Source organism: Mus caroli, unplaced genomic scaffold (genome assembly GCF_978045245.1).
Source record: "Mus caroli unplaced genomic scaffold, Mus_caroli_1 scaffold_19, whole genome shotgun sequence".
Classification (NCBI taxonomy): domain Eukaryota; kingdom Metazoa; phylum Chordata; class Mammalia; order Rodentia; family Muridae; genus Mus; species Mus caroli.
Window position 1 is genome coordinate 87,377,185 of NW_028227274.1, and position 19,503 is coordinate 87,396,687.

The 19,503-nt window shown below is 35.9% G+C and overlaps 1 protein-coding gene across 1 annotated transcript in view; it reads right to left on the bottom strand.

The window, feature by feature from the left end:
* The window catches only part of Dok6 (docking protein 6), a 456,129-nt gene that overhangs the window by 73,988 nt on the left and 362,638 nt on the right, over positions 1-19,503 (bottom strand). Inside the window, exon 7 of the mRNA XM_021150966.2 lies at positions 17,887-18,004. Within this exon, the coding sequence (XP_021006625.1) occupies positions 17,887-18,004 (118 nt within the window). The remainder of the gene's footprint in view (positions 1-17,886; positions 18,005-19,503) is intronic.

The window sequence follows — 19,503 nt, forward strand, 5'->3', positions numbered from 1 at the left end:
AAACATATTAAATGTACTCATAGAGAAAATGTCTGACATTATATACATTTTTATTAATGCCGAGAGATACTGGGGAAACTATTTCATTTCAACCATCTTATTAATAGGTTATCAAGGTTTAATTAAAATACACTTTCACAAATATTACAAATGTACAGAGATTGTGCTCACCAAAACTTAGTTTAAAGTAGTAACACAAGCCTTCTAATTCCTGTATTGTTTGTTTGCTGCCAATCGGAAAGGCGATCTATATTTTCTTGTTCTAGTCTTTATAGAACCAGAGAATTTTTTCATAATTTAGAACACAGAGTTTCCTTTTTCTAATCATATGCCACAAATAAGAGAAGCAGGATGCTTTCACTGAGTTATTTTTTATAAAAGTATGATAATCTGAAGAATATGTTATATATTTATTCACAAGACAGTAACACATTTGTCCAGTGTAAAGGGCTTTGTAGGAATTATGTGATCACTGGTAGAATTGCACAAGAATAAAGCTAAAGAAAAATGCTGAAAGTACAGACTTAACTTTGCCACAATAGCACATGATCCTACCATGAATCTGTTTAAGATACTTGGATGGGTGGGCAAAGAGGAGAAAGAGGTCCTTCTACTTTGATAATCTGATGCCCACAGGTAGAGGCTGACATAAAGATATACAAGACACTTCCCTGAACTTATAATCAATCATAGGTAGAGGGATGATGGTATTAGTGGAGTCAAAGGAGTAAAGAGAGGGTAAAAATGGGAAAGGTAGTTTCCTTTTGAGACAGTCAAGGCCTGGATATTGGAGTCATTGAAAACACTGCAGAGATGGATGAGAATAGACTAGTCATCACCAGTATCATCTGAGAAGAATGTGGAGAGATGCTTTTACATTCAGTGAGCATCTAATGGTTAATTCTCGTGTATTCTCAGTTGTATTCCAAACTACAAATGATGCATGATTTTTGTTAAAGATCCAACTAGAGCAAAAGAGAACCTTAAATTCTATCTTGTGTCATTCTCTCCTATTTTTTTCACTCTCTGGCTATGCAAGGTTAAAACTCTAAAGTCTATAAAAGGAACAAACAGATAAGTGTGATAACACATGCCATAATCCCATGAGAGACTGAAACAGGAGGATCACTGTGACCGTGAAGTTAGCCTGGACTAAAGTGTAAAAATCACTCTACTAGCCAACTAACTTTTCAAACTTAACAGTAGTTAAGTACTATGCTACATTGCCACTTGTTAAACCAGAATCCTTTAGAGTGTTTCCTTTAATATGTTAGTCACACTGCTAATTGACAATGTTTTTAATTTAATTTTTACTTTTTAAAATAATTTCATATTGGAGTACTGTATTTGAATCATTTACATCCCCCTTCTAAATCCTTCCAAATGTCTGCAAATTAATGAAGTATTAAAAATCACACACTGTATATGTATGTGCATATGCATATATATATGTATACACACATAAGGATATATATATATATATATATATATATATATATATACAATATTTAGTGAAATTTGCTCAAAAATAATACAATAGGGCAGACAAACAGGATGAAGCAAGATAAGGGGGACCATTGTACTAATTTTGTCTTGGTGAAGTTTCAGAAATATTATACAATATTTTAAGTTAAAAAAATGAGGCAAATGGTAAATTGGACCTGGTATATGAAAAGCTGAGAAAATGGTTCACATTCAGTAAAAGATATATGAAAAAGAGAATGGGAAATTATAGCATATAATTCAATGTAACAAGAATTTTGTGGGAACAAAAGTAAGAGCAAAAATAATATTTAAAAGTAGTTTCTGGAAGTTTTCAAAAATACTAAAAAACCAAAGAATTCTCAATTACAGCAATAATAAATTTTGATTGAAGTAGTACTTTTTTGGCAGACTTAGTGAATTAAGTATGCTTAACGATAGTGTACACTTGTAATGCCACCATATGGGAGGTCAAAGGACATTTTGAGTTAAAAAAATATCCACATGGGGAAAAATATAGCTCCTGAAAGAAACAGGAAATATAGAAAGCATCAAAAATCATGCATTTGAGATTAGATAACCTATTAAGGAGCTTATCTCTGATGAAAAATTATTTTTTTTCATAGCAGCCATTAATTCCCTCTAGCTTTTCATTGAGGGATAAGATCTTGTGAGTTTTCTTCCAAACATATTGTTGTGTCAACTGCTGTCACTGTACAGGTTGTATAGGTAAACATATTGTTGAAACTTCATATGAAATTTCCTTGTCATATCTAAGAGATAACATCTAATAATGGGCATATTGCCCTCTGTCTCATATTTTTTCTGCTACATGTTTTATACTTTTCTTGAATTGTAGGCCTAAAAGTTATGTTGTAGTTGTCCTTGTAGAATGATGGAACATCTCTTGGGTATATCTCCAGGAGTGTATATCTAGGTCTTGAGAGAATTATTCCCAGTTTTCTGAGAAACTGCCAGATTGATTTCCAAAGTGGTTGTACCAGCTTGCAATCCCACCAGCAATGGAGGAGTGTTCTTCTTCCTCCACATCCTTGCCACCATCTGCTGTCACCTGAGTTTTTGATCTTAGTCATTCCGACTGGTGTAAGATGGAATTTCAGAGTTGTTTTGATTTACATTTCCCTGATGACTAAGGACTTTGAACATTTCTTTAAGTGCTTCTCAGTTATTTGAGATTCTTCTGTTGAAAATTCTGTTTAGCTCTGTATCTCCACCCCCTTTTTTATTTTAAAATAATGTGACTACTAGAGACCTAATCCCTGAGCAAGCACCAATCCTTGACACTATTAATGATATTCTGTTATGCTTGCAGACAGGAGTCTAGCATGGATGTCCTCTGAGAGGGTCTACCTAGCAGCTGTCTCAGATGGATGTAGAGACCCACAGCCAAACAGTGGATGGATCTTGAGGACTCTTATGGAAGAGTTGGGGAAAGGATTGCTGGCTTAAGGGAATAAGAACTCCACAGGAAGACCAACTGAGCCAACTAGCCTGGACCCTTAGGGGCTCTCAAAGACTGAAGCACCAACCAAAGAACATTCATGGGCTGGGCCTAGACCCCCTGCACATATGTAGCAGATGTGCAGCTCAATCTTCATGTGTGTCCAGAACAACTGGAGAGGGGCTATCCCAAAAGCTGTTGCTTGACTGTATTTTCTTTGAGCTGGGGTTCCTTGTCTGGCCTCAGTGGGACATAATGTAACTAGTCTTGCAGAAACTTGAGGTACCAGGGTTGGGGGATATTGGGGTGCTTCCAACCTCCCAGAGGAGAAGGGGAAGGAGGGATACAGAGGAGGGGGCCTACAGGAGGGGTTGGCCAGGAGGGAGGGCAGCGATCAGGATATAAAGTGAATAAAAATAAAAATAAAAAAAAATAGAAATAAAAATAAAAAAAAGAGAAGACTTGAAAAATGTTATGAAGGAAAACTACAGATTTCTATAATAAATATTGTAGAAACTTCTGATTGATTAAAAAAATAAGTTATGTTGTAGATGTATCAGTTGAAACTGTGTACCCCATAGTCACTCATCTCCATTTTGATCAGTGTGGATCGAGAGGACATAGACCCTAGAACAGATGCAACTATAGCTATTTTTTGAAACCAATACAATTTCTAACTATAGTCTAAATACTTGTGCTTATACCTACTGATAAGTGTATCTATTACCCCTCATCAAAGTAATTTCTTTTTTGCAACAGATGGAGACTTAATGACAAAGTTTTAAAGCTGCAATTCCTAGTTTTCATTTTCACCCATTATAGACTTTCTTTTTGTTAAAAAAAAAGACATAAAGATTTACTATTTTTAAGCATGCCCCCTCTACCTTGCATCTACTTCCCTTGGCTCAGGCCCAGAACGGTTGCAACATCTTTAAGGCAGTATTTAGCATATGCATTATTTTCACCCATGTAAGTAGTAGCAAGTTAGCTATCTAGTTTATAGTGATTTTGTGTGTTTTTCTGGAGCTTCTGACTTCATTTCTGAATTTCATTGATATGATTGCTTGTTTGCACAGTTTCACAATGTGTTCTGCATTGGCATTGCTTTTTCCGGGATGCTTTTTCATTGGACCCATTTGCTACACTCTCCACATTCTTTTGTACAGCTTCTTCTAGTGTGACCATTGCCTGGCTAACTGTTGCATGCCTCAATACATCAATACATATTGCCCTCTCATCTGTTTCTTCAGGATCTGAACTGAAAACTAGGTTTCCTTTATTGTTTCTTTGTTAAAATATTTTTATAAAGAGACAGCCTTTGTTCTTTATTTTAGTAATGCCTACATGTTCAACTTCTATGTCAAACATGTCAATGCACATTTATTTATTTTTTATTTTCAGAATTCATTTCTTAGCTATTTAGTCAACTGTTATTATTTCCAGAAACTTCTCCAGGTTATTTTTACCTACAATTCTCTGAACTATAGAGTGCTCATAAAATGCTTTCAACTGTGATGGACAAGTAAGCCCACTCTATGTCTTTTCCATTGTCTACATAGTAATAGATGTAATGACTCCTTAGATCTATTCTTATAAAGTATATTGTTTTCACAATTGTTTACATGCATAGAGACAAAATTTTGGTTTATTTACATTTTCTTTGTTACTTTCTTTTCTCTGTCTACAAGTAAGATCCATGTTAAATACAGACTGCAAAAATTTATTATTTAGAGGACTGGCCAACCTTCACTATAACTGATAAACTTCTGAAACTTGGGAAAGGGGAAAACATGAAGATGTTTGAATTGGACCTATGATCAACCTTATCAAACTGGTTTGTTCTTTGTGGTAGTTACTGGACTAATCTTTAGTGACACATGGAACAAGTGTGGAAGGCAGGTTGTCCATGAGACCTCAATGACTGTGGGTGGAGGATTTGGTTGGTTCTGTTGTTCAACCCGTCTCTGGTCAACTGATTCAAAGCAGGCAGAGTGTTTTTATTTGTTTGTTTGTTTACTTATAATTCAAGATAACTTTAGCTAGTAACATGCAATTCTAAAGAATAATAGATAATTGTCAGCTGTATCATGGGTTTTAACTACCCCAAGTCCCATGTGTCAAGGTTGGGAGGTGGCAGAAATTTTAGAGTTGGGGAATAGTGAGTTCACTTTAGTTCATTTGGTTCATGCTCTTGAGTGGAACAGCTGGAATTTGAACTCCTTATAAGATTCTGTTTTATGTATTGTGGTCACAAAGTGAATGACTTTTCTGCCAGATGTTTCAGTCATGTGGTGCTAGTTAGCCATAGGCCCACAGCAATGTGTTAACTAAATGTGTGATTATACCTCCAAAACTCTGAGCCAAATGAGCCCTTTCTCTTAATCATGTTAATATTGAATTAACTGCATATATTGATCAAGCACTTTATACAATGGTAAAAAAAACTGATTGAGTCAGTATGTCAGTTACATCATAGGAACTCTGTCTACAAACTGCCAAAACACAGTTCTAGAACACTGTGATACACACTGTGTCTGCTACCAGGAGCTCAGAGACTCCTTGGTCCATCTTCCTTCATCTCCCACGAGACTTACTAAAATGCTTTTGGTAATAGTCTTAAGACACATTTCAAGGAACCAATATTCAGTTGTCAAGATAGAGATCTTTGTTTCAGGCTTAGTGTCCACCAATAAAACAGAGCACAAACGTTACTAGGAGGACTTCCTTGTGCTTGTGGCACTAGGGATTGAATTTAAGGCAGGCACAAGTTCTGTAACTGCCTTGTATTTCTATACTCATTTTGTTATCTTTTATATGAAAATAAAATATTACTAATTTGCTCAGTCTAGCTTCCATTGAATTCATTGTGTAGTACAGGGTAGCCTTGAGTTTGTGATCCTTTTGGTCAAATCTACCTGCCTCAGCTTCCCAAATTGCTAGAATTATGTGCATCTGTGACTAGGCCCAACTTAGCAGTCTTAATGGTTTGATTTTTATAAGAAAGTAAGTTCTTATCTTGTTTGAATTTAATTGCTTCATTATTGAATGTTTTCAGGCTATGGTAAGGATGTTGAAGGCTTTTTCTCAACACAATTTGCTAAGGGTCTGTGTCTAGAGTTTTATATATGAGAAATGATGGGATTATAATTGGTCCTTACACTTCACACCCAGAGAAGAGGATGAGTTGTAATCTGCATGATGATACAATGGACCATACTAGCTAAGAGACATGAAGACTGAGAGGCTGCTATTGAGACACACCATGACAGTGACGCTTGAGATGAGAGATATTGGTGATCAGTACAGGAAGGACTGACTACTAGATAAAGACAACTGTGAGCAATTCTGGGGCATGTGATGCCTTATACTTATCTTTATTACTCAGAGCCTAGCACAAACCTGGCATACACGTGGCATTTAATTCTTTATATAGACGAGTTAATTTGGGGATTAAGAGAACCAGAGAGGGTTGCCAGATGTCAAGAATGTTGCAAAGTACTTAACACAGATAAAATTTCTATTGTGGTAACTACTTTATGGATGACTTTATTATAAGTAATTGGGCTTTGTAAGAACTTCCTAACTCAAATTCATATAACTCTCTCAAAATTATATTTTGCAAATATGAAATCTTAAGAAGAATAATTGATTATAATAAAGTACTTGCTAATTTACTTGCTTTCTGTGATTTATTAGTGTTAAGAAAAATCATCTACAGAAAATAAATTAACATGAAGTACTGTAGTGTCTATGGTTCAAAGACATTAATTTTATTTTCATCTCCTCTTTCTAAACATCCAAGACAATATAAATAGGAGTGAAGGGAACTGATGTGTGGCTTATGTAGATTTTACAGGAGTGTCCTTCTTCAGCGTGATTGGTTTGATCATTTTCTTCTGGCTAATCCCCTCCTCAAATATTGTTACAAGGCAAGTATGTGAGGCAAGTGTTTCCACTTGTATAATTTCATAGAATTGGGACAAAGCACATGAGCTGTATGATGCTCTACTCCCATCTAGACTGATGCTCTGGACATTGGATCACCTACACTGTGGTCATGATCATGTGTTATGCAGTCTCCTTCCTCCTTCCATCATAACACCAGTTTCTTTTGTGGAAGATGTTAGACATTATGGACCTGTTTGATTTTTGTTGTTGACAGAATCCATTACGGATTACTTTCTTTTCTAGCATTATTTTTTTACAATCCTCAGTTCTATTCTATTATAGAAGGGATTAATTGCATGTTCACACATCTTAGGAAGTTGAGTTTGGCACAGATTACTCAGGAATGTTAAATTTCAGAGGCAAGAGGTCAACTATGACCACTGGAGTGTGTGGTATGCTTTTAAAATAATGTGTATGAGTGCTTGTCCTGGATGAATTTGGAAGAACAGCTAGTGCTCTCAACTTCTGGATATTTTTCAGTCTTACACACACTTTAAAACCAGTAGCTAGTGTTTTGTATAATACATTTGTTTGTATTTGTTGAGATCATTTTGTAGCAGTCAGCTTCAAGTCCTTGATATGAAGTGGTTATCTGGTACATTATTATTAGACTAACCTAACCTTCTTGAGATAAACACAATAAAGCTGTGATGTGGGAGATTGACAATATACTTTTTCTTTTTCTACTATCCTCACTTAAATGGAGATCAATGTTCAGGTAATTAATTTTTCATCTTTATTCTCCTATAAATATACACATTCGTGGTTATAAAACTTTCTCCAATTACTAGCTTAACCATACTCTATAGGTTTTGTGCCATGGTCTTCCCATCTTGTAGTTCAATTTTTTGTGCATTCACCATTACATTTTTGATTAAAGATCATAGAACTGGGAGAGCAAACTAGAATCAGGGGTGGAGAAGGGCATCTCTTGGATGAGCTAGACATATCTAGGAGAACAGGAATTCCCCGGAATCTATGAGGATGATCCTAGATAAGACTCCTAGCAATAGATATGGAACCTGAAATGACTGACCATCTCTTGTAACCAAGCAAGACTTCATATGGAGGCATGGGGACACCAAATTAGCCACAAACCCTGATATCCACAATTTGTACTGCCTACATGATGTGCAGGGATAAAGTTGGAGTAGAAATTAAGGGAATGTCTAACCAATGACTGACATAACTTGAGACCCATGACATGACACTATTAATGATATTCTCCTGTGTTTGCAGACAGGAGCCTAACATAATTATGATGTGAGAGGCTTCACTCAGCAGCTGCTGGAAACAGAATTAGAGATCCACAGCCAAACATTAGGCAGAGCTAGTGAAATCATGTGGAAAAGGGGAAAGAAAGACTGAAGGAGCCAGAGGGATCAAGGACATCACAAGAAAACATACAGAGTGAACTAACTTACGCACATAGAGGGTCACAGAGACTGAACCATCAACCAAAGAGCATTCATAAAATGAACAGACAGGGGACCCCTACACATATATAACATATGTGCAACTTGATCTTCATGTGAGACCCCTAAGAGCAGAAACAGAGGCTGTCTCTGACTCTATTGCCTACCTTTGGATACCAATCCCCTAACTGGACTGCCATGTCTAGTACCTTGATGCATCTAAACCTGCTGCAACTTGATAGGCCAAGGAGGATTGATATCTATGGGAAGCCTTCCTTTCTCTGAGGGGATGGAGAGTGAAGGAGAGAGAATCAGGGGAGAGGAGGGAGGGGAAGCTGTTATCAGGATATAAAGTAAATAAGTAAATCAATTAATGAAAAAAGATATACATTTATAAATTTCAAAAGTTTATACTTTTGGTTTTCAATTATCATGTTCCCATTTTACCATTTCATGTACAGAAAATACAAACAGATGATTGGTTATCTTACCTATGCCAAGATATATCTGTGGCTTCATGTATGTTAAGTTTTATTACTGTTCCATGAATCCTTAAAAATGTAGTAGTCAATAAGTTTGTTTTTACTTGAGTTTTTTAATGCCAATAAGTTATCTATATCTCTGCTCATCTTTTAGAATGTTGCAGTAATAATAGTTATGTAAGGAGGAGGAGGAGGAGGAGGAGGAGGAGGAGGAGGAGGGACATAGTCTTAAGATTAAAAGACGTAAGGGTTATGAGAAGGGTTTATAAGGGTAGTGAGAAAAGCCAATAGAAAAGAAGATTCTGAAAGATTGGGTCACTGTATTAGTCAGGATTATCTTGAGAAACAGAACTGGTAGAATGAATATATATATATATATATATATATATATATATATATATATATATATATATATGCTATTTATTAGAGTGGCTTACAGGCTGTAGTCCAGCTAGAAAAAAATGGCTTTTTACAAATAGAAAGTCAAATAATACAGTGATACAGTAGTTGTTCAATCCTTATGGCTCCAGAAATTGAATTTAATCATAATCATTTCTGCCTGCAGAGTGGGAGTATATTAGGTTAAATTTTATATATTGATTTTTGCTATTTTGTCAGATTTTCCAAGATCTATTGAAGACTAGAATAACCACTTTTCAACAGGCAGCACAAAAAATATTTATGTAAGGGCATTACACCTTGAGAGCATTTGCCCCTCTGCTAGAGAAATCACTTCATAAGGCAACAGAAAATACAATGAGGAGACCCTTCTTGTCAGCATTAGTGCTTAAAACAAGGTAGAAAATATGCAGCAAGATGAAAAGTGCATAGAATAAAAAGGGGTGTAGATTGGAGAATGATTTTTGAAATATCCAAAATAAGAAACTTCAAAAGAAGTTGGAGAGAGGGAGTAACACATTTGAACTTGCTGTCGAGCTTAGTTAAAAGCCTGAAATGTAATAATGAAAGTAATTGTAACCCTCAAGGGTCATACTAGCTGCTATACATATACAATGTGCTTTAAACTGTTTCACAAAAAGAGCGATGCCCAAACCATACAGAACTTATCTTTAAACACTAAGGATTTTCCACAAATTGCTTAGATGGCTTCCATCTGGGTAGTCTCATTTAAAGCCCATTTGAGAATAGCTGTTGCCTGCTCTTCAGAGAAATAATTCTTGTAAACCTTGATTATGGTTCAGAAAGAATGTACCCATGCAGAAGGATGGCGACTATAAATGTTTATTCTGTCCTGTCTTTAGTTCTGTCATTCCTCGGGTTAGTCACAGAGCCACAAACAAGCTAGATAATCAAGACAGCTTGTTTGACAATCCAAATCTTTGTCCTGAAGGGGTTCTTTTGAAATTCTGTCCATCTGTTTTCTTACTTGTAAAATAGAGACACTAATTGTACAATTGTCAGACAATTGATAGAAAGATTAAATATCATGACACAATGCAAAGTGATCAATGAATGAGATCAAAGTATATACACATGACAAAGAACGCCAAGTCTTGCTTTTTAGTTTTATTTATGTATTTATTTATTTTTTGTTTTACTTATTCACTTTACATCCTGTTCACTCCCCTTTTCCTGGTGGTGATGGTAACCATCTCCCACTCTCCCACAATTCTTCCCCCATTCCCTCTCCCCTTCCCCTGTAAGCAGGTAGGAACTCCTGGGTATCTCCTCCCCAACCCACTGCATTTCAAGTCTGTGTGAGGCTACATGTTTCCTCTGCCACTGAGGTCAGACAAGGCAGCCCAGACAGAACATAACCCACATACAGGCAACAGCTTCTGAGATAACCCCTGCTCCACTTATTTAGGACCCACAGGAAGGTCAAGCTTGCACATCTGATATATATGAGCAGGGAGGCCTAGGTCCAGCCTGTGTGTGCTCTTTGGTTGGTGGTTCTGACTCTGAGAACCCCAAAGGTCCAGGCTAGTTGACTCTGTTGATTTTCCTGTAGAGTTCTTATCCTGCTTTGGGAGCTTCCTCCTATTCTTCCATAAGAGTCCCCAACCTTCATCCATTGTTTGGCTGTGGGTGTCTGTATCTGTATGACTCAGCTGCTGGGTAGAGCCTCTCAGAGGACAACATGCTCCTGTCTGTATAACTAACCTTTCCATGTTAGCCTTCTCCTGAACTAGTATTATATCCTATTATTACATAATTTTAATTTTATAAATGTAATAATGAATACATTATGTAATAAACCAAAGGCATTATATATATATTTTTTTTCCATAAAACTCAATTGGCATTGAATATATATATTACATATATTTATTGTAGTTAAATAATTCAGTGTGGGAAGTTTCCTGGGGAAGAAATAAAATTTAAAGCAAATTTTATTTTTAAATTTTTCACTTAAATTAAAATCATAAAACAATTTATTGCAGTCATCGTTGGATTATGCTAATCAAATAGAAAACCTGGAAATACTTATTCTTTTATACTCAGTGTCTGACTTGCTTCATGTCATGTCTTCAGCATATTTGTGCTATTCCGCCAGAATTCTGCCATCTCATCCTGAGGTTCAGCTCTGGTCTAGACAGTAATGTGATGCTCCTGAGAATAGCATCAGCAGTGCCAGATTCAGCCAATTGAGTGAGTGCCTGCCAGAGGAAGTGTGTTCCTCGAAAGCCCTCCCACCACCTAGAATAAAGTAGTCAGCAACACTTGATTTTTAGCTGGATGCTGATGGGGTGAGGTTGGTAGTATACAGATAACTTCTGCTCAGTGACAGAGAAAAGTCCTAGGTTCTGGAGCTCATTGGCTCCAAGAGCTTCTAGATTCCTTAGGCAACTACATTGTACAATATAAGCCTGGAAAAGAATGCCTTCTTTTGATGGTGAGAAGAAAAACGATTCCAAGAAAATTCAAGACTGAATTATTATTTTTGGCTGTAAAATCTTGGGGTAGGTGAGGTTTCAAAAGTGTTTCTAGAACTTTAAGGGCAAAAATGTTTTTCACAATATGAGATTTTATGAGGTCTTTAGGGTGAAGAAAAGTTTTTATGCATAAAGAAAACTGTGAACCTACTTGGAAGTGGATATTAGAAATACTGTTAGTGAGTAGCAAAGCTGCTGCCAGAGAAACTTCTTAGTATGGATTTAACTTATTTTAATGCACCAACATTCACTCATATTTATTGAATATCTTGCCTTAGACAATCCTGTTTATTCAATGTGGTAGGTTCTAGTATGCTTGTTTTAGAGACAAATAAAATGAATCTTAGAAAGGTTAAGTATATTATCCAAAGTCACACATCTTAACAGTGGTAAAGTTATCATTAAAATCAGGTTTACTTGACTTCAAATTTCAGGAATGGGTGGTGCTCTTTAACAAAATTGATCTCCCACAATGTCACTAGATGACAGTCCAAGGGATGAAGCAGGCTTAAGCAAATACATTGATATAAGTTATGCATTAGTGCCCCAGAGACCAGGGAAGAGGCGATGATTAATTATAACTGCAGGAGATAGGAAACATTTCACAGTGGGAATATTTTGTGCATTTTTGTGATGCCAAATTGGGGGTACAACTTATTCATTTATCTCAAATTTGTGACATGCTGAGAGACACTCTTTTGTTTTTCACTTACTTCTATTAAGGTAAGGATATGCAATAAATTTCCATAAATATGGTTTAGTAGACAAAATGTGTTGCTTCCAGAAGATGAGTCATGTTTTGAAGAGCTGTTACTCAATTACCAGGAGCATGTTCTACCTGTGGGGAACACTGATGTATTTAGCTACTTCTAACTGCCCTGCCTTCCAAAAGCATACAATCTGAACATTGGAGTGAAGTAATATAGATTGTTCATTACTTTTGCTGCAAGATTATGTATTAGTTTTTAAGCTTAAGATGCTTTTACTTTATAATCTGGAAAACATGTTATGGTAAAAATTTTAAATAGAAAAACTTCAATGGGAAAATTATACAGAATTGAAATTTAAAGCTGAACGAGCATTAAAGAAGGACGGTGGGTCACAGATAACTGAAGAATAAATAAAGCCTTTGATTCACCTCAAAGTCTATGCTGGAACTCTCTTTAGCATTTTTCTGAAGGTTATCTCTAATTCTAATTGTGTGTTTCTGTCCTGTCCTTCTGAGAAATTGGAGCCACAGATGCCCTTTCCATGAGCATCAAATGCCTTTGGTGTAATTAGGTAAGCTTCGGTGCTGACACTGGTGGTCTGCAGCTTAATTACAGGCACACAGAGGGCAGAAGAGGGCATGCAATTCAGAGCTGGCATTTGGATATTAATTGGTGTTAATGAAAGCAGAACTTCTATAGCTCCCACCTTTACAGAAGATGGAGCCTCAATCATACTTGTTCTCATTGCTCAGAAACAATGCAAACTGTACCAATTCCATATAATTTTGTATGAAAATAAGAGCTTATATCAAAAATTTAAGAATGCCATCCCCTCTTTAACACTTTATCTGAGACCATTTCAGCTCCTTTTTCATTACAGCTTATGAAGAAAAGCTAGTTTCAGTGGACAAGCAGCAGATGAAGAGTGAAGAAATTGAGTTAACAGGTTTAAGGGACAGATTTACTGCATTTCAGAACAGTTTGTATGCTTACTAAATTAATGACTAGCAATAGAAAATGCCTGTGCTCAATAACAATGTCCCCTCTCAACCTTCCCTGCCAACTCCTCTTTCTTCTTCTCTTTACCTTTAATAGAAAGTATTGCATCTAGAAGAAGCTTTTGTTTATATGAGCTGTTACCAAGTCACCAGTAGCAGGCTGATGCCTTGCCTCCAATCTTTCCTAATTTTCTTTTCAATCTACCTTCTTCCTTTCCTACATATTCAAGTAAATTTATAGTATATTGAGAGTAATTTTTAGACATAATTTCAGAGTTGAAAGTTCAAAATCAAGTTTTTTTTTTCTTCAACAGTTTAGGCTTCCTTGGTTTTAGAGAAAACATTTTGTATCGTGTGTGCTGAACATTTGGCAGAGAGGAACTTGGTTAAATATAGATTAAAAAGTCACCTGGCAATACAAATTAAGCAGCCTTACCTCTTAAAATAATAAGTCTTTACTTTTATACAAGCAAGTGGGCAAAGCTGACCTGTCATGAGCTATGTGGGGTGGAGGTGGTAAATAGCTATCTATTACTCAGAACAGCGTGGACTTGTCAGAAGCTAACGATTTCTTTTCTCATTCATTTGATCCAGACTCCATAATATCTCATTCTGTCAGAGCACCCTCTGGGGGTAGCATGGAGAGACCAGATTATTCTACAGCACTTATTCTCCAATCACAAAGTCAAATTCTGCTTCTCATTATTGACATATTTGTCTTTAAAGGGGTGTCTGGCAACAGACAAAGAAATGAACAGAGCAAAACTTAGCTAAGTGTAAAGCGTAGATGCTGACAGGCAATCGAAGTTTTATGTAAGTTTAATATAGATTAGTTTGTTTTCAGGCCATGATTTTTTTTAGCTCTAGTACATGTGCTGTTTATTAATGAATACAATCTATTAAACTTGGAGCACATAAAACTTTTCTCCTTTTCCTTCTGAATGGAAGCTCAGTGAATTTAGTTCACATTGATCCACAGCTTTATAGCTCAGATATAAAAATATGAGAAAATTATGAAACAAATTTTCATTCTTAGATCTTACATGTAGCTTACTTGACATGATAGCTAATTGTCATTGCTAGCTTTACTGGGTTTAGAATTTTCATGGTAACACAATCTTTGATTGGACTCATGACAATGTTCCTAGAAAGAGGTAACTTAAGAGAGAAGACCTGTCTTGGATGTGTGTACACAATCCATGTGCTGGGGTCATGTGCTATAAAAAAGGGGAAAACCAGTTCAGAGGACTCTTCTTGCTCTGTATTCCAAGTGATGTCTCATGTGTCCAGGTGCCATTTCACATGGTGGGTGCATTTCTTTGAACTGTAAATCAGAAGTACCCCTCCTCTCTTATGCTTCTTCTTGTTCACAGTCAATGAGATACAATTTACATAGAATAGATTCTACTATTTAGTGTACAGTAATTACCTTACTTAATTCATCGGCAGGTTATCAAAACATTAATAAGCCATAGCACCAGAGACTAGTGTGATATGGAGACTGTATGCATGTAAGTTTAATGATAACTTGACAAACAACATTCACACTACTAGAGTTTTGTTTTAAGTCTGCAAAGTGCATAATAAGAGCCAAGTATATTCTCATTTTTGTGAAAAACAAATGATGTTGTGTCAGGGTCACAACTAAGGGATGCAAGGTAACCAGATCTGTTAAAATTAGAGGCTCACAAAAGGATACAGAAGTTCCTTTATTGCTTCTATTTTAATTTCTTCCTTGTTTGAGTAATTTTATTTAACAATAATTCCACTAGAATTTAGTCCCAATGAGGAAAACTCTTAAGGATTCCTGTCCCCATCTTATGTAGACTGTTACCATACAATAAGTCATTCTGTCAAGTGTCCCTATTCATATCTATAACTGTTACTGCCGTCTATCATCCTCTTGTGTGCCTCATGGGCATGTTTGTATCTAACTACATATCCCTGCCTCAATATCTAGATAATTATAACCACTTGAATGTATGATATAATCATAAAATAAGGTTATACCGAGTGGCAAGTTTGTATTAGTCTATGAAAAATGCAGTACAAAAATCAACCCACAGCTAATGAATTAGAATTTATACTGAAAAATATACTTATATATTAAGGCCATATACATAGTTTGTTCATTGTAATTATAAATCATTTCAAACCCCAACTTTTCTAGAAATTAGTATTAGAACGCTAAAACATTTAAAGCTTTAAACATTTAATATATTGATTTTAGAATGCAAATAAATGTTGTCCTTCAAAGAATGTTTGTTTGTGTTTAAAGAGGTAGTTCAATTCGCCTTTGTAAATTTAATTATAGGAAATTACTTCTTAAGTAATTTTCAGTCTAAATATTAACTCCTCCATTGGAAAAACGCTTCAGTTATATGGTCATGAAAACAACTGTTGTTCTTGAATTATAACCAAATCAATAAACAAAGCGAAGTGTTTATATTTTGTCTTTCAACAATGGTTTTTATTAACCTCTCACATTATTTTACTTAGATATTTAATATCAATATTTTATTCAAATATCTCAGTTTCCTCTAGACAATATTATTATCTGCATATACACATTTATAACCTTAAAATTGTGTTTTCTTGACCTCTTTTTGACTCACAAAGACTGAATTGTCAACCAGGGAGCCTGCATGGGCCTAACATAGGTGCTATACTACGTTACAGTTGTGTAGCTTGGTCTTCTTCTGGGATTCCTAAGAGTGGAAGCAGGAAATGTCTGTGACTCTGTGGTCTGCCTTTGGGAGCTTCTCCCCACACTGGGTTGTATCTTTAATAAAAGAGCAGGTTTCTAGTCTTCCGACAACTAGACATGCTATGGCTGGTTGGTATCCATCAAGGCTGGATCTTTTCTGAAGAGAAATGAAGGAGTGAGGAGAAATGGAGGAGGTGTGAATGTGGGTGGGGGGAGAGAGGAGGTGTGTTAGGGACTAGGAAGAGAGGTGGGAAGGGAAACTGCAGTTCTATGTGAAATATATAAAGTATAAATAAATAATAAATAAATAAATAGATAAATAACAAATATGAAACTAATCTGCAGCATCATAAAAATGAAAACAGAAACAAAGAAGCCAAAAACCATGTTTTCTGACCTTAATACAATAAATGCAGATAAACAAGATCATAAACTATTTTATAGGCACTGGTTGGCACTCTCTGAGTGCCAGGAGAAACTATATTACACATTTTCCTCTCTGGACTTTTTCTTTCAAATAACACATTCTTATGCTCTTGCCCTGGTTTATCCAGAGCTCATTTTGAAGACCAATCTAGCCTCAAAGTTGCATACATACTTCTGATTCTTGAGTGTGTCTGTGTCCTATCACACTTGGTCCTTTTCTGTCTATTTTGTTTGTTTGTTTTTGTTTTGACCAAGAGCAAGCAGAGTTTGGAACATTCTAGACAAGATTTTGAGTACTATGCTGTATTCATGTTCCCTGTCTTTGATTTTTTAACCTCCCAGTTTTGTTTGCTTTCCATAACTCTCAGTCTTTATACTCTTGAATATTTTCTCATCCAAATAAGTGACACTAAAAGACATTGTCTTCAGTACATATCAAGTCATCCATACATTTAAATATCCATTTAAAGTATAAAATGCAATTGTATTTTATGTATGAAAATAATAAGAATAAAATGAAACAAAACCATCAAACTTATCACTAATGATCTAAATTGCTGTGCATTCATTAGATATTTACTGGGTACCTGCTACATCCAAGCTGAAGATGCTCAATAAATGATTGTTGGATGAGTGTATTTTTAGCTGTGAATTTCAGTATTATTCTTGTGTTTTTTACTTTCTTCAGGGAGTATATTCTTTTTGAAGATAAGAGTATTTGTTTAAAACAAAAGAAAAAGAATAGAAAGGTGGATGGTATAGATTCTGTGGCTAAAATTCAGATGTCTGACACCATTTTAGTTCCTTCGTCCATTGAACCATTCCCATGTTGGTTATGTGACCATTGCATTTACACTCCATCCTTTTTTACATTGACCCCCTCACTGAGCCTCTTGTGACACTTTGGCTACACCTGAGAGATTCTGTGGGTAAGCTTGGGAAGCACTGTAGTACCAAGCCTGAAAACAGATCCTGAGCAGATACATAATACTAGGAAATATGAAAGATGTTGAAAAAGAAGTCTTTTATAAAACAGAATAACATAAACTTCAGCTTTTACAAATTTGGCTTTTAGCTTTCCACAATGTGCTTGGTATAATATTTTAGTCAATGTCTTCTGCCATATTGTTCCTTATCACTCATAAATTTTTTATAACAAGATTATAGCACGTATGTATAAAATAATAGCTCTTAAAAAGTAATGGTGAATCTCAGAGTTCTTATTGCACCCTGAGAAAGTTGATAAGTGGAAATATAAAAAGAGAAATCAGTGCAAATGCACAGGAATGTGTAGGATTCTCCCATAGAAGGAAGTGAATGACAGGCAGTGAGGCTGTCATTTGTTGTAAAGCTACTTGCCTTGCAAACTGTAGATTTCCCCAACACTGTTCTGACGTGTAATGTGATGCCAGTATGCACTCCGAGGAAGAGAGATGGATTTTGATAACGTCATCGGCTCAGTCAAGCTTGTCTGCAGCTGAAAGAGAAGGAAAATGTTTCTTAGGCCTTCTTAGAGATATCAAACTCAATCAACCCTTTAAAATGGCACGGATTTAATGTGAGTGACAGAAAACAGAATATGTTAAAGATACCCAGATAATTCCCTATTCAAGGATAGCTGTGTCAAGAGTGAAATTGCCCCTGATATTGTTTGCCATGATTCAGTGGATGGTTCCACAGATGTACACATATAGACAGCATAAAGAAGACTTCATGAGAAAGAGAGGGGGAGTAGCGAGACAGGGTGGGGGGTAGAACATTGGAAAAGGGCATGCAGGGGGTATATGGAAAGATTTAGAGGAGGAAATGGAGTAGATATGATCATATTTCATTCTACAAATGTATGAAATTATTGAAAATAAGGAGACATATAGAAAAGTATGAAAGGTGGCAGGGAGAAAGGAAATATCTAAATGGGTAAAAGACCATGCTGCACAAGAATGACACCAAGCTCCTGCTTAAAAAGCTGAATAGCTAGGTAAGTTCCTGTAAAACCAGTTACTTGGGGATGAACACTTGGGCAGGATAATGAAGTCTTTTAGTCTGCTATTTTCTCCAGGTTCAGTAAGCAGCCCTGTCCCAAGGGGATACGTGTGATAAAGCAGGACACCTGATAGCCCTTTGGTCTCCATACACAGGTGTTCACCCTGTCACATATGTATAACACACACACACACACACACACACATGCATACACACCATGTGGTTCTATAAATATATATAAATATTAAGACACATATGAAAACAAAAGAAAAATATATGAGAAGAATATTTGTTAAGAAATGTATCTGACTCATTGACAGGGGCATTAAGAATCGCAATGAATTCTTGCCAATAGAGAAAGAACACTGGCAAATACCCAAGGGAAAATCATTCACAAGCCACCTTTGAACTAGTTTGCATTTCAGTGGTTGAGAATTATTCACATTGCCCACAGCATTTTTCAATGTATAGGATGGCAAGATAATTCAAGGCATGAAGGAGCAGGCTGTCAGAGTGACACATCCAAGAAAAGGTGACAAACTTGAGAGAGCCATTTTCAGACTCTCCCTACCACCTCCTCCCACCTTTGTGCAGAGCTGCTTTCCTTTACTGCATCATTCCATTCTTTTGCACATACTGAATGAATATTCTCTCGCAATCTCCATGATAAGAGAACTAAAATTTGAATATATTGTTTTTGAGGTTAGCTGATTACATCATTAAAAAAATGAGTAACAAAATAGTACAGAAATGTTCATTTGGTCTTTGAATATGTTACTTTAATGTAACCTGAGCAACATATAAATGGATGCCTTAGTTATGCCATCACAAAGGCTAAAATGCCATTAGATAACTTCTGAGGTCTATACCAGAGACACCTCTGTTTTGCTGTAATTTTTCCACATGACATTTCCACTACAGTATTTGGAAAAAGTCTTAATTTATGCTGTTCTTTCTTCTATTCCTATAAAAGCTTCATAAAATGTTATCACA